The 14,324-nt window shown below is 39.1% G+C and overlaps 1 protein-coding gene across 1 annotated transcript; it reads left to right on the forward strand.

Moving 5' to 3' along the window:
• Positions 1–6,773: 6,773 nt before the first annotated feature.
• LOC133613279 (ras-related protein Rab-33B) lies at positions 6,774–13,481 on the forward strand. The gene is made up of 2 exons (XM_061970683.2): positions 6,774–7,193; positions 12,561–13,481. Exons 1-2 carry the CDS (start codon positions 6,951–6,953, stop codon positions 13,008–13,010), a joined length of 693 nt encoding a protein of 230 aa, XP_061826667.1. The 5' UTR covers positions 6,774–6,950; the 3' UTR covers positions 13,011–13,481.
• Positions 13,482–14,324: the final 843 nt, after the last annotated feature.

Genomic DNA, 14,324 nt, shown 5'->3' on the forward strand with positions numbered 1-14,324 from the left:
CTTTCGGTGTCGTAGTGTTGATTTGGTGCTATGTTTTGTCAACGCACACAGAAGATGGTTTGATTTGCATCAATGTCATACTTCAGCAGATACCTACAGAGAAACCTGTTCAGGTCCAACACAATCTGTGGAAAAGTCTGTAACACTGTCCACATTGTGAAAATTGTTAATTAATAAAGAAACTAGTGCTGTCAAACAATATTTATTTTAAACCAGATTAATCTCAGTAAATTACCTGCGTCTATAATGAGAATTACCCTTAAAAAACATTTTGACACAAATGTAATTTTATTATTAGAATATCGTACATGAAACTTTAAAAAAAAGAAGTTTACTTCAATAATACTCATCTCTTAAAAAAACAAAACTTGGAAAGATTTGATCTACACTTAAAATGAAATAAATAGCATAATTAATGTGTTTAAATAATAATGCAATCATTTTGAAATCACGGCAGTTGCAGTTCATGAGGTGAATTTGACAGCCCTAATTGAAACATAAACCTTCACTTTGATAACAGAATATACATTTCATAATATAATAATAATAAATGAATAATGAACTAAATGTATTTCTTTTTTTTCTCCAAAATGTTAATAATGAAATTTAATTGACCAGAATAAAGGCCCTTGTACTAAAAGTCAAAACATGCGGAGGCCATTATGAAAAAAGCTCAAACTAGTCTCATTGATAGGTGACATAAGGCAGGGATTCATCACCCTTTTAGCCTTGGGGCCCAACTTTTCCACTACAGAGGGGCCCGGGGCCCATTCAAATATTAACATTGAATGAGTAATCTTGCTCTTGATTGTAATCCTATTCAATAATGATATCTAACCTACTTACAGTTGAACAGGATAAACCTTTTCAAATGCTATGGAACCATGTGTTTATCACAATTATTAATATCAAGGCTTAGGTCAGGCTGATTACAAAAATAAATACTGATCAAATATTCTGCAAAAGAAGGGACTCAAAAACTGCTGAAAAATAAATGCACTAACAATTACAAAGTGCTAAAATAAGTACATTCTAACTAAATAATAATAGTAAATAATATATGTTTCTTAAATGAACTGTCCATAAAATTCAAAACCAAATGAAAATACAGCTTCACCACTTTAGTCATAAATTTTGCGCTTTAGGAACTTCTCTATGACTTCAGCTCCAGACTTCTTCTGTTTGTTTGATATTATCATTACTTTTTTGGCGGCCCTGTAGATGGGCCCTGGCCCTACAGTTAAAAAACACTGACATAGGTATTATTATTAGTATCAACATTTCAGGTTTATCTTTTTGCTCCTTTTTTCTTACTTTTTTAATGTTGTTTTGTTTTATTTCAACAGGATGCAGGGCCGCCCCTCCGATTTGCATAGGGCCCCATTTTGGTGTGAGGAAGCGCATGTAAAATGTCAATGACACATTCCTAGCTGCTTCCTGCTCTGTCACTGATGGGAACTTTATGGCAAATTTCCTCACATAGTCCCACTGGCTCGCAGAGCGTTCGACCTTGTCTGGTGGCCCTGACCATATGCTGTGGGCCACAAATGGGCCTTGAGTGACACTTTGGACACCCTTGGTGTATCGTATTGTTTTCTTAGAAGTATCGCCCTAGAAAAAAACCAAAGATAAAGCAGAACTCACAATTAATCAAAAATAATGCTGACTGAACTGAGGCCTCACATGACATGTGACATCATAAATGTGCTACTTTAGAGGCGGAGATATATAAAGGTTCCACTGTATTAACTTTTTTGTAGGGGTGCAACCTAAAAACGCGTTTTTCCCTTCAAATCTCAAAACTTTGGAGATGCAGTGACTGCAATGTGAAAAATGTAGCCTGCCCATGCTGCCGAGTTGCATTTTCACCAGGCTTTGCAAGGCAGAATTTTTTTTGCACTTTTCCGAGGGGGCCAATTTCTTAGAAGTATGAAATAGTTTGTGTTGGATGTAACACATTATAAGATTGCACAGCTGTTTGAATCGCAGCCATCATGCGCTGTGCTCACAATATTAGGTACACAAAATATGTGTGTGTTGTGTCTCAACCTGACATTGTGACCAGTGAGTGCGTTATGCTGACTCAGGGCATCTTCACCTTGAAATAAATTGTGTGCGTGGGTTTATATCAGTATTTTTAGTATTATTTGATGTTTAGGAGTTTTTAGCTGATTATTGATCCTGTCTTGCCAAAAACTACAACCCAGATTCCATTTATTTACTTTCCCATTATTACTAAACCCATGACCAAGTGTGCTGTCACATTAGTGTGTTATTGTAATATTTGTGATTTTTGTATGGTGTCTAGATGCAATTTTAATGTATATTTTTGTGTGGGTTACACAAAACTATTTTTATCGTACCTGTCAAATAAATCATGCAAATAAAACAGTGGAGTGCTTAAAAAAAATGCTGAAATTATGGAAAAGTATACAAAAAATGCTAACATTTTACAATAATAATTTTAATTAATATAATGATTTTTTATTTGATAAAACCAAATGTGAACATGTTATTGTTGAGACAATATATGCTAAGTTATCTAAACAATAAATCCACATCTTAGCTTTGTGTTATACTGTATGTTTGGGGTCCCCAAACTTTTTGACTCGGGGGGCCACATTGGTTTAAAAAAATTTGGCCGGGGGCCGGGCTGTGTGTGTGAGACCTGCAAAACAGGCTTGTAGGGATGAAATAGCCTCTGTGTTTTTTCCTGACCTAACGTATATTCCGCTCTGCCCCGGTATTGAGCACTGTATAACGGATAAACCACAGAAACCTTGACTATATATATATATATATATATATATATATATATATATATATATATATATATATATATATATATATATATATATATATATATATATATATATATATATGTATGTGTGGGGAAAAAAATCACAAGACTATTTCATCTCTACAGGCCTGTTTCATGAGGGGGGGTACCCTCAATCATCAGGAGATTTTAATGGGAGCATTCGCATACCATGGTTTATATAGGGCACAGAGTGGGTGGGTACAGGCTGGCCTAGGGGCGTGGTGATTGGCTCATGTGTTACCTAGGAGGTGTTTCCGTCTGTGGCGGCATGCTGTTACGATTTCGCTGCGCTTGTTGAGGGATGACAGGTCTGGACGGTAAATAATAAACAGTTTCTCTTTCAAGCATAGGTTGCATCTTTTATTACCACTATTGTAAGGTGTGCTGGATGCAAGAATTTGCCATGTTATTGAATATTCAACATTATTGTCTTTGAGGTCCCAAATGTGTTTGCTGAGTTCTGTGGTATTTCGCAGGTTTTTGTTCCTGAAAGAAGCCTTGTGATTGTTCCATCTGGTTTTGAATTCACCCTCGGTTAATCCTACATATGTGTCGGATGTGTTAATGTCCTTGCGTATTACCTTAGATTGGTAGACAACTGATGTTTGTAAGCACCCCCCGTTATATATATATATATATATATATATATATATATATATATATATATATATATATATATATATTCCTCACACACTACACTGTGGCGTGATGATGTCAAGTTATCAATGGGAAAATGCATTTTTAGACATTATGATTTCCCTGAGCGGCTAGGAGACCCCGAGAGTAACAAGCGGTAGAAAATAGATTAGAAAGGACAAATTAAAAAACAACAACCTTGAGACATCCTGCCGGCCGGATTTTGGACGCTGGCGGGCTGTATTCGGCCCGCGGGCCGTAGTTTGGGGACCACTGATCTAAACTTTACCGCTGCCGGGTATTTTTTCCTATACTTTTATTGTAATATTTTCAGAATGTGTTTGTTCTATTTTTGGCCAAAGAAAGACAAAGAAACCAATCTGAAGTTGTTTTTATCTTTTAGTTTTAATGCCATGATTTTAATAGTCCGGCCCACGTGTGCACAGATTTCCTTCCATGCGGCCCCTGAGCTCAAATGAGATGGACACCCCTGATGTACAATATTACAGTATATGTAACAGCTGCAGCAAAAATAAAAGAAAAGGGCAGCATAAAATAGAGAGTAGATCCAGCAGAAAATAACATTATAAACAAAGAGAGGTAGCTAACACAGAAGCGGTCGGACAAATTAATAAAAAACTTCTCGCGGGCTGTAGTTTGGGGACCCCTGCTGTATGTGATTAAGCAAGTTAGCGTAATATCCAAGAATACATGTCATTAATATCTAATTCATTTTGTGTTTGATAAAACCGAAAATGGCTCCCGGGCCGCACTTTAGACACCACTGTTCTAAACCATTACCATAAAGACCGTTAAAAGTAATTCTATTCAACACTAAGATATCTACTGAATCAAAAACATTATCCCTTTATAGTAGTTTAATATGTTTATTATAGTAGTTGCAGTCATGTATCATAATGAGAGCTGTCAAAAGTTATGTTGCATTTTAAGTGCATGATTATGAACATTAAGTAACAGTTCTACATGACTAAAATTGGTGCAGGTTTTATGTTGTTTGCCGAAACGACAAACGCGCTCAGAGGAGGTAATGTTTGAAGAGAAGTGACCGGTTTATAAAAAAAATTTGTTTTGAAGGGGAAATTGCAAACTTTCTGTTGATTTTTGCTGAGGGTTGTCAATCTATGAAAAGTAGGTCTAAGTGAGACCTACATAGAGGTTTTTGTTTCATGTCTCTCTGACTTTCCCAGTGGGAGTTACAGGCAGTTTTGTCATTTTTTTCTTCCCAGGAGCAGTTTTTTCTGCGTTTTATTAAAAAATTGCGGTAGAGCACAATTTTGAGATTTGGGGTTAGGTTTTTTCATTAAATCACAATTTTAGCCAGTCCTGATGTGTGTGTTCAGTTTGGTGAGTTTTGAAGTATGTTAAGGGGGTCAAATTACAGCTCAAAGAGGCAAAAGTGACTGTTTTTAGTACTTTTTTGTCTTGAAGGGGGAATTGCCAACTTCCTGTTGATTTTTGCCCGAGGATATACAATTATGAAAACTAGTTCTAAGTCAGACCTACATAGAGGTTTTTGTTTCATGTCTCTCCGACCTTCCTAGTGGGAGTTACAGGCAGTCTAGTTTTTTTTTTCCTAGGGGGCGCTAGAGCGCAATTTTGAGTTTTGGGGTTTGGTTTTTTGATAAAAAGTTTTGCCGTATATTACTGATGTGTGTGCAGGGCCGGCCCGTGGCATAGGCCGTATAGGCAAATGCTAAGGGCGCCGTCCATCAGGGGGCGCCATGCCAGTGCCACAAATGTTGGAGAAAAAAAAAAGAAAAAAAAAAGTTGTTACTATTATTTCTAAATACAAAAAATAATCTCACGTTAATTAAAATGCAAAGTAAAGCCTATTTAATAGAAATATTATTTGTTACAACATTACGCCCCCCCTCCTCCCCCCGCACGGTGCGCCCCCTCCCTTCCCGTATCATGACTCTTTTTGGACGTCACCACATCAAAAAATCAACACAAGATGTCAAAACGGCCAAAACTGTCAGGTGCCCAGGGAAGAAAAAAGAGAAAAGAAGAGGAGGAGAAACGAGAAAAAGACAGAGGTAGCTGGTAGGTAACGTTAGCCTACATGAAATTATTTGTCTGTTACAGAATGTGATAGTAACCTGGCTTTTTAGCATTAAGCTAATGTTACATGATTCGGCAATTGCTAATCAATAAATAGCTAGTTCTGTTTTAACGTCGGGTTAATATTGTGGAGGGGGCTAAATTGTTATGGAAAATAATAATGTAACGTTAGGTAATTACAGTACTCCCACCTTACATTCCTTGTATTAGATCTTTTAAGCAGGTGTTTTTTGTTTACATTGTTATTGCCTTCTGGTTAGCTAATGTTTGCCCTGCAGGTAATAGTCACTTTTCCACCCCTTTATATATTAGGTATAGTTGTAAGTAAAAAAAAAAGGTCAAAGACAAAGCTATGATAAATGATAAATGGGTTGTACTTGTATAGCGCTTTTCTACCTTCAAGGTACTCAAAGCGCTTTGACACTACTTCCACATTTACCCATTCACACACACATTCACACACTGATGGAGGGAGCTGCCATGCAAGGCGCTACCAGCACCCATCAGGAGCAAGGGTGAAGTGTCTTGCTCAGGACACAACGGACATGACGAGGTTGGTACTAGGTGGGGATTGAACCAGGGACTCTCGGGTCGCGCACGGCCACTCTTCCACTGCGCCACGCCGTCCCCAAGCTATTCGGGTTCTTGTGAGTATATACACTTCACTGCCGATGTGGGCGCCAGATTGGTTAGGGCCGGGCCTGTGTGTGTGTAAAATTTGGTGAGTTTTGAAGCATGCTAAGGGGGTCAAATTACAGCGCAAAGTTACGGAAGAATAATAATAATAATAATAAAGAATAAAACCTTACAAATTCAATAGGTCCTTATGTCCCATTGCATAAGGACTCCCTGTGGGAGTCCTTATGCAATGGGCCATGCGGGCCCTAATAATAAAACCTTAGAAATTCAATAGGTCCTTATGTCCCATTGCATAAGGACTCCCTGTGGGAGTCCTTATGCAATGGGCCATGCGGGCCCTAAAAAGATTTATTATTAATGATCTATACACACAAAGCGAACTCAAAAGTTAGGCATAAATAAGTAGAATTGTCAATATTAAAATAGGGTCACTTGCAATTTATTGGATATAAGTTATTTATAGGGTCAAATATAATGTCAAATTTTGTAATGAAATCCGAATTTTAATCAAATGTATTATATTAATAAAGGAAAAAAGTGAACGTTGTTGACATTTCATTTCCGGTGTACTTTCTCGCTAGTTCTCGCGATATTTCCCACCCATTCGGTTCAGCGGCAGTGCAGCGAGTCCACACACCGCGAGAAGAAGATGAGCGATGTCAATACATCACAAAGATGAGCGATCATGGCAATAGATCACACATAAGAAGATGAGCGATGGCAATAGATCACAAAGATGAGCGATGGCAATAGATCCCAAAGATGAGCGATCATGGCAATAGATCACAAATCCGCCGGCGGCGAAGACTTGATTGACGACTCTCTTGAGCTGTCGTCGTCATACCAAGACAGCAACTGTCGCGTGTTCAAAATCATCGTCATAGGAGACACCAGCGTGGGGAAGACGTGTCTGACTCACAGGTTCTGTGGCGGTTCCTTCCTGAACAATCCCGAGGCGACCATCGGCGTCGACTTCCGGGAGAAGACGCTGAGGCTGGACGGGGAAGTCATCAAGGTGAGACGGCCATGCTAGCTCACTAAACACACATGTAATTACAGCATACAAACATCACATTCGTAGCTAGAACATTTCTACAGTAAAACTTCACTAGTTTGAAGACCAAATATGTTTATTCATGCCGGTAAATATTTTTTGGGAAAACGTCACAATAGGCGAGGGCGGACCTACGTCACTTCCGCCTGCCAATCCCCTAGCAACCGGTCGCCATATTGAATTCGTTGAAAACAAACCAGCTCACAGCGAACACAGCATTGACAGAAAAGGCATTTAACGAGGTTTCACGGCATTTTAAACTGTTCTAAATGGCGTATGATTATGTAAATAGTCTTTCCAGTGAGGCTAGGTTAAGATAGGAGTTAAAATGTTCTGTAGTTGGATTAAACGACTGCCCTTACCGCCTTCCAGCAGATGCGTGGACTGATAATCCTACACAATGGCCGGACATGGAATTTGGAAATCTTTATGTCTACCTCACAAGCGCACCAGGTCGGTTGTTAGCTTCGGTTGTTATATAACGAATAAATAACATAAAAATGGTTAAATCACCCAAGGTATGTTGATAAATGATAATAAGGATGACACGGTGGCTACCAGTATCTGTATATTTATTATATCTGTAGAGAGCTCATTCAAATTCAGTTCAGTATTATGATTTATTATTTGCTGAATTACTGTTCCTTTTTTTAACTGAATTATTTATTTAAAATTACAGGCGTTTTCACTCATCAGGCTGGGTTGACTCTTCTCTCAGCAGCTCAGTCAACATGTTAACATTGATTGCAGCAGGCTCAATGTTTTCACACTCATTTGTCCTTTCCGTTAGATCACTGAAAGGTAGTCGTTTCCCACAGTGTTTCTTTGTACTTTTTGAGTTCTCTGCTGCCGATTCACGCTTTGAAGTTGTCAGTTGATGTCGCTCGTAACTGTCCATCCTATGGGATGCCTTCTTTTCACTCTGTGGCAGGTGAGGTAAGATGGATGGTGCATAATCAGGGTGCATGGGATTCTTTACAGGTCGTCCTGAGAGGGAAAAAATGAAAAAATATTGAGAGATTTGAGGGCTACAACTACAAGTAATGTTTGATTACAACAAAGGAGACTTGCAGACAGCATTTTACGACTGTCTTGAAAAGTTGATTAAATGGCAACATGAAAATTATAGGGTTTATTAGTTTTTAAAAACCCAACCGTTAAGTGCAAATTTAAATGAAACCGGTTTTCGAAAATAGCCTTTATACCGTATGTTATTGTTGTGCAACAACAACAACTTCAGCTGTCGAACGTTATTCAGTAAAAATTCAACGGGTTCAACATTAGCATGGACGGTATAGCCAAGTTGTGGTTAAGAAGGTGGATTTTTGTTCCTTATATTTACCAGAAACGAAGTGATCCGAACACACGACCCGGGATTTTGGGGGACTCCAGTGAGAACCGTCCTCGTTTTCCCGGTGTAAAGCTGCGAGCCATTTGTCTCGTCTCTGTGGGCTTTTAGCACGCTTTGGCAGAACAAAATACCACCTTTGTTTTCCCTGTTTCCAGTTGTGGTTTGCACAACCAAAAACAACACAGTTTTTGGGCATTTTGGAGGCAGAATGACGGGTTTAATCAGCGCAGGTCGACAGGTTAAAGAGTAATGGCGACGGTTTGTTTTCAACGTCAGTCAGGTTGCTATGGCTCGAAGAACCCGTATGTAGCTCAGTTGCCCGGATGTCGGCCCTGCCCCATACTCCGAAACGATATAGAGGGCAATTTATAAATTGTAAATTTTTTCAATGTTCATTAATACATTTTTTAAATATATTTTCTATATTGAACAATTGTACACACAAACAATATATATTTACCAGTGGTGGGCCGTATGTGCTAGACTTAAAGATACAACACTATCCCCGCTTTTACTTTGAAAATAAAACTTTCCTGTGTCAAAATACATCCATCAAAATGTGAAAAAAAACCCAATTTTTGGTCGTTTTCTCTGTTTATGTTGCTCGGTATTTTGACTTTTGTTATATGAATGAAAATCATAATGTTTTAGATGTTATTGCTCTTATAGACACCAAACAAATACAAACACTTTGTTTTTCTATTTTTTGGGGGGATTTTTAACATAAAATTCGAATAAACGGTCATTTCCCCCCATATCTATTTCCATATACAAATGAATGAAATAAAATAAAAAACTTTTTTTTTTACTTTACTTTCCAAAAACGTGTTATTTTTCGGTGTCGATTAGCAACAATGATATGTGAAAACGGTTGGATTTACATTTTATATTTCATATGATAAAAAATCAATAATTTCATATTTCATGTACAAAAATGAAAATTACTATTCTGCAGAACAGATTATTATATATTCCTGTCACGAGAAGCGGAAGATGCTCGTTAAAGACAAGATTGTGGGCTGACTTGTAGGTGGGAAAAGTATAATATGAAAAAGAAAAGAACATTTATTGACAAAGCATACTCTGACCACTAAAACTTAGACTAAGACTTAGACAAACTTTATTGATCCACAAGGGAAATTGTTCCACACAGTAGCTCAGTTACAAAGGATTGAAAGGGTATGGCTGGAAAGGATAATGCAGGTATAAAGTAGACCAAAAATGTCTATAGTAGCAATATAAAATATAACATATACTGTATGTAATATTTACATATTATATATACAGTATGCAATATATACTGATATGTTATATTATTATATGTTATTTTTATATAGTATATACAATATATAACAAATCCCAATTACCATGTACAATATTACAGTATATGTAACAGCTGCAGCAAAAAAAAAAGGGCAGCATAAAATAGAGAGTAGATCCAGCAGAAAAAATACATTATAAACAAAGAGAGGTAGCTAACATAGAAGCGGTCAGGTAATATACAGATATCATCTATTGCTGTATGGCGAGTGATTATACAGCTGAATGGAGTGCGGAATGAAGGAGTTCTTGAATCGCACAGTGTGGGAACAAAGCTGAAGGAGCCTGTTGGAGTATGAGCTCCGCCGTCCCTCAATTGTCTGGTGGAGTGGGTGGGCAGGATTGTCCATGATAGCAATAGTTTGGCCGACTGTCCGGATCAGTTTGTCAATACGGTTTAAGTGCCTTTTGCTGGTACTGCTCCCCCAACCAACCACTGCAAAGTACAGGGCACTGGCCACAACAGACTGGAAAAAAGATCTCCAACAGCGTTTCCCACCTGTCGAGTACGATGTCCGACTTGAAAGATTACCTCTCAAAATACCATCACTGATGTCACCAATACTATACAGAAACACATTTACGCACCACTGGGCATTGTACAAAACAGGTTATTTTCTGGCGCATTTGAAAATCAATAAACCATACTTGCCAACCCTCACGATTTTCCCGGGAGACTCCCGAATTTCAGTGCCCCTCCCGAATATCTCCCAGGGCAATCATTCTCCCGAAAATCTCCCGATTTCCACCCGGACAACAATATTGGGGGCGTGCCTTAAAGGCACTGCCTTCAGCGTCGTCTCTCACCTGAAAAGGAGACTATTATATATGTGTCCGTTATCCATAGGTTTATCTATAACCCATAAAGTAGGCAGGCACAGAGCTATTTCTCAGCGTGTGTTTATTCCAGCCGACACGTTCATACACTGACACACAACATCCCGATTCCCATCATGCATTGCTTCAAAACTACAGCAAGTAGTAATGTCCAAAAGCATAACATAGACGAAGCAGAAGAACGAAGAAGAGACATGGCGACGACGAGTAAGAAGGAGAAGTACGCTTGCAAGTTCCAAAATGATTGGAAAAAATAATTTCAGTTCATCCAGGACAGCTGGAAGAGGAAGGAGTATGCTGCCTGCACATTTTGTCCCCATAAAAAGAAGTCTAGTGGTGGGAGGTCTGGTGAACGTGGAGGGTATTCAACAAAACCCCTCTGTCCAATCCACCTGTTTGGCAAGATCCCATTAAGGATTTAACATCGCGATGTTAGATCCTTCCTTGATGGGAGCTTCTTTTTATGGGGATACCTAAAAGACAAGGTTTACGTAAAGAGACCTGCAACAGTCATTGAATTGAGAGCAACCATTGAAAGGGAATGCATGCAAATACCAAGGGAATTGTTTCATGGTGTGTGCTATTCCATCGCTTCGCGTTGTCGGTCGTGTCTGGACCAGAACGGACATCAGTTTGAGAACAGGCGGTGACGAAACAATAGAAAGATGTTCGTAAATTCTTTTACATGTTGAAAATTAAACAAATTAAAATAAACACCTAGTTTACAATTCTTTAAAGTGTGTATACTTTTTTTGGGACACCCTGTGTGTGTGTGCGTGTTCGTGTGTGTGTGTGTGTGTGTGTATGTATGTAGTAACAGACATGTTCATAACAATATGTAATATGTTCAATATTTACCGTATTTTGATCATTTTAATCAATGGGTGGGGCACTGATTTCTTCAGCGCATTGATTGCCATTTCCATAGCAGCGCACGTCCATTTCCGGCAACAAATGTGTGTTCCTACTTTCGGAAACAAACGCGTGTTTGTCTTCTAATCATGGCAGAATCAATAACAGACAACGAAGACGACTATTTTTGGACAAATGAGGATTCACAACCATATCTTTTTGAAGCTGAACATACGAAGGATGAACTGCTGCTTCTATAAAGGAGCACGGAGGAAGGGTTACACATTGGAGCAGACGGAAGCCGAGAGAGTGGTGTGAAAGTGACAACTCCATAAATGTGGAACTTGGAGCCAAGCTATTTCGACATAAACGTACTGCTTACCCAAATAAACCGGAAAAAATGTCCCTGGCCAGCTGTCCTTGGAGTGAGTCACACTTTAAATGTTGATCATGATAGACGCAGCACGTCATGCGTATTATTACAACTACAGTACATACGCTGTCGAGCTGGCTGTTTAAAAGTTGTTTATACGGCCACCCTCAGTGTGACCTGTATGGCTGTTGACCAAGTATGCCTTGCATTCACTTGTGTGTGTGAAAAGCTGTAGATATTATGTGATTGGACCAACACGCAAAGGCAGTGCCTTTAAGGTTTATTGGCGCTCTGTACTTCTCCCTACGTCCGTGTACACAGCGGCCTTTTAAAATTTCATAAATTTTACTTTTTGAAACCGATACCGATCATTTCCGATATTACATTTTAAAGCATTAATCGGCCGATAATATCAGCAGTCCGATATTATCGGACATCTCTACTCATAACATTCAAAATATTGACTATATGACACTAGCTAGAAAGAGGTATTACAAGACAAGCCATTCTGGTTGGAAGTAGTCTCTTCAGTTGCACAATTATATCACATTGCTAATGTTTTGGCTTTTAACATTTGCATCTTTGGGGGGGCCAGTTGCAGATATGGGACACGGCAGGCCAGGAGCGTTTCCGGAAGAGCATGGTGGACCACTACTACCGCAGCGTTCACGCCGTCATCTTCGTGTACGACGTCACCAGCCTGGCCACTTTCCAGAGCCTCCCCGAGTGGATCGAGGAGTGCGGCCGTCACTCCGTGGGGCCCCTAGTGCCGCGCGTGGTGGTGGGAAACAAGTGCGACCTAAGGGACCGTCGCGAGGTGCCCACGTCTGCGGCCCAGTGCCTGGCCGACGCACACAACATGCCCCTCTTTGAAGCCTCGGCCAAGGACCCGGCTGAGGAGGAGCACGTGGAAGCCATTTTCTTGACTTTGGCTTACAGACTAAAGAGTCATAAACCTCTGAGACTGAAGCAGCCTGCTGCTGAGGGTGATGTCACGTGTCTGTGGAAGCCCAGAAAGCAGGAGGCGGGGCCTTGTCAATGCTGATAATAAGCTCCGCCTCCAACCCTCTTAATCAGCCTGCTGTAAAGCACAGGCTAACAAATTTGCACTATATTTTTATGAAATGTATTCACAAATACAGACATGTAGCGAAGGAAAATACAATCTATTTTTAGCTCATTCATCAAAAAATATAACTGACGAGTGCCCTTATTTTTGATCATGTAAAGAGCTGATATGCAATTAACCACGTAGCAACTTAGCTGAGCAGACATAAAGAGAAAAAATGTCCACTGCAAGTGACATGTCCATCAATAAAGTGAAAGTATACGTGAGGCATTTTATTATTTTTATTATTTTTTGTGACAGACAAAAAACAACCTTGAATTGCAGACATAGTCTCCGGAAGACCTTGGAGTTCAGAACATGCCACAAGGTGACGCCACGATGTGGAATTTCAATGCAGCCTATTTTTGTCTTGCATGCAAATCTCCAAAATAAAGAACATTCCGGCTCCTTTTGTTTTGGGTATTTTGACTTCATCAGCACTTACTTTTTAATGGTTCAATAGTTTGTTGTCTTCTTATTGCATCATACTGTCAAATAATTCTTTTTTTTATATTTTTTTTTCCCCAAATGTTTTCAGACTGCTGACGTTTAAGGCCCTTATAACATACTTGCCAACCTTGAGACCTCCGATTTCGGGAGGTGGGGGGTGGGGGGCGTGGTTAAGAGAGATATATATAAGAAATACTTGACTTTCAGTGAATTCTAGCTATATATATATATATATATATATATATGAATAAATAAAAGAAATACTTGAATTTCAGTGTTCATTTATTTACACATATACACACACATAACACTCATCTACTCATTGTTGAGTTAAGGGTTGAATTGTCCATCCTTGTTCTATTCTCTTGTCACTATTTCAGAACACACACATTATACAAATATACATTATAAAATCAATAAGAAAACGGGAGCTCTAATTTGGGAGTCTGAATTAGGATCAGAAGTTCCTATACAAACATTGCGCACTCACGTCGCCTTTTTGTATTGATTACTGCAGCTGTGCACTGGATTCATTCACAAACACAAACTACAACTCACAAACACTTTAGAGTTAGGCTCCACCATAAGAATGTGTACTTAAACTTATAAAGATCACATGGATATTATTCAGTGAGTTGATTCACCAAAACTAACCTGTTATACAGGAGGAAAAAGCACACAGGACGTTTCAATTGTTCACAGACTGGTCGCGCTCATCAGAATGACAAGACACTTCCGGTCTGCAGGTGATAGCATTCAATTGGGAAGAAACGCCCTACTGCCCCCTACTGACCAATGTGA

The sequence above is a fragment of the Nerophis lumbriciformis genome, linkage group LG13, assembly GCF_033978685.3.
Source record: "Nerophis lumbriciformis linkage group LG13, RoL_Nlum_v2.1, whole genome shotgun sequence".
NCBI classification, from domain to species: domain Eukaryota; kingdom Metazoa; phylum Chordata; class Actinopteri; order Syngnathiformes; family Syngnathidae; genus Nerophis; species Nerophis lumbriciformis.

Coding starts and splice junctions, on each gene's coding strand:
- LOC133613279 (XM_061970683.2), top strand. CDS start 6,951: ATGGCAATAGATCACAAATCCGCCGGCGGCGAAGACTTGATTGACGAC. Junction 7,194..12,560: donor TGGACGGGGAAGTCATCAAG/GTGAGACGGCCA, acceptor TGGGGGGGCCAG/TTGCAGATATGGGACACGGC.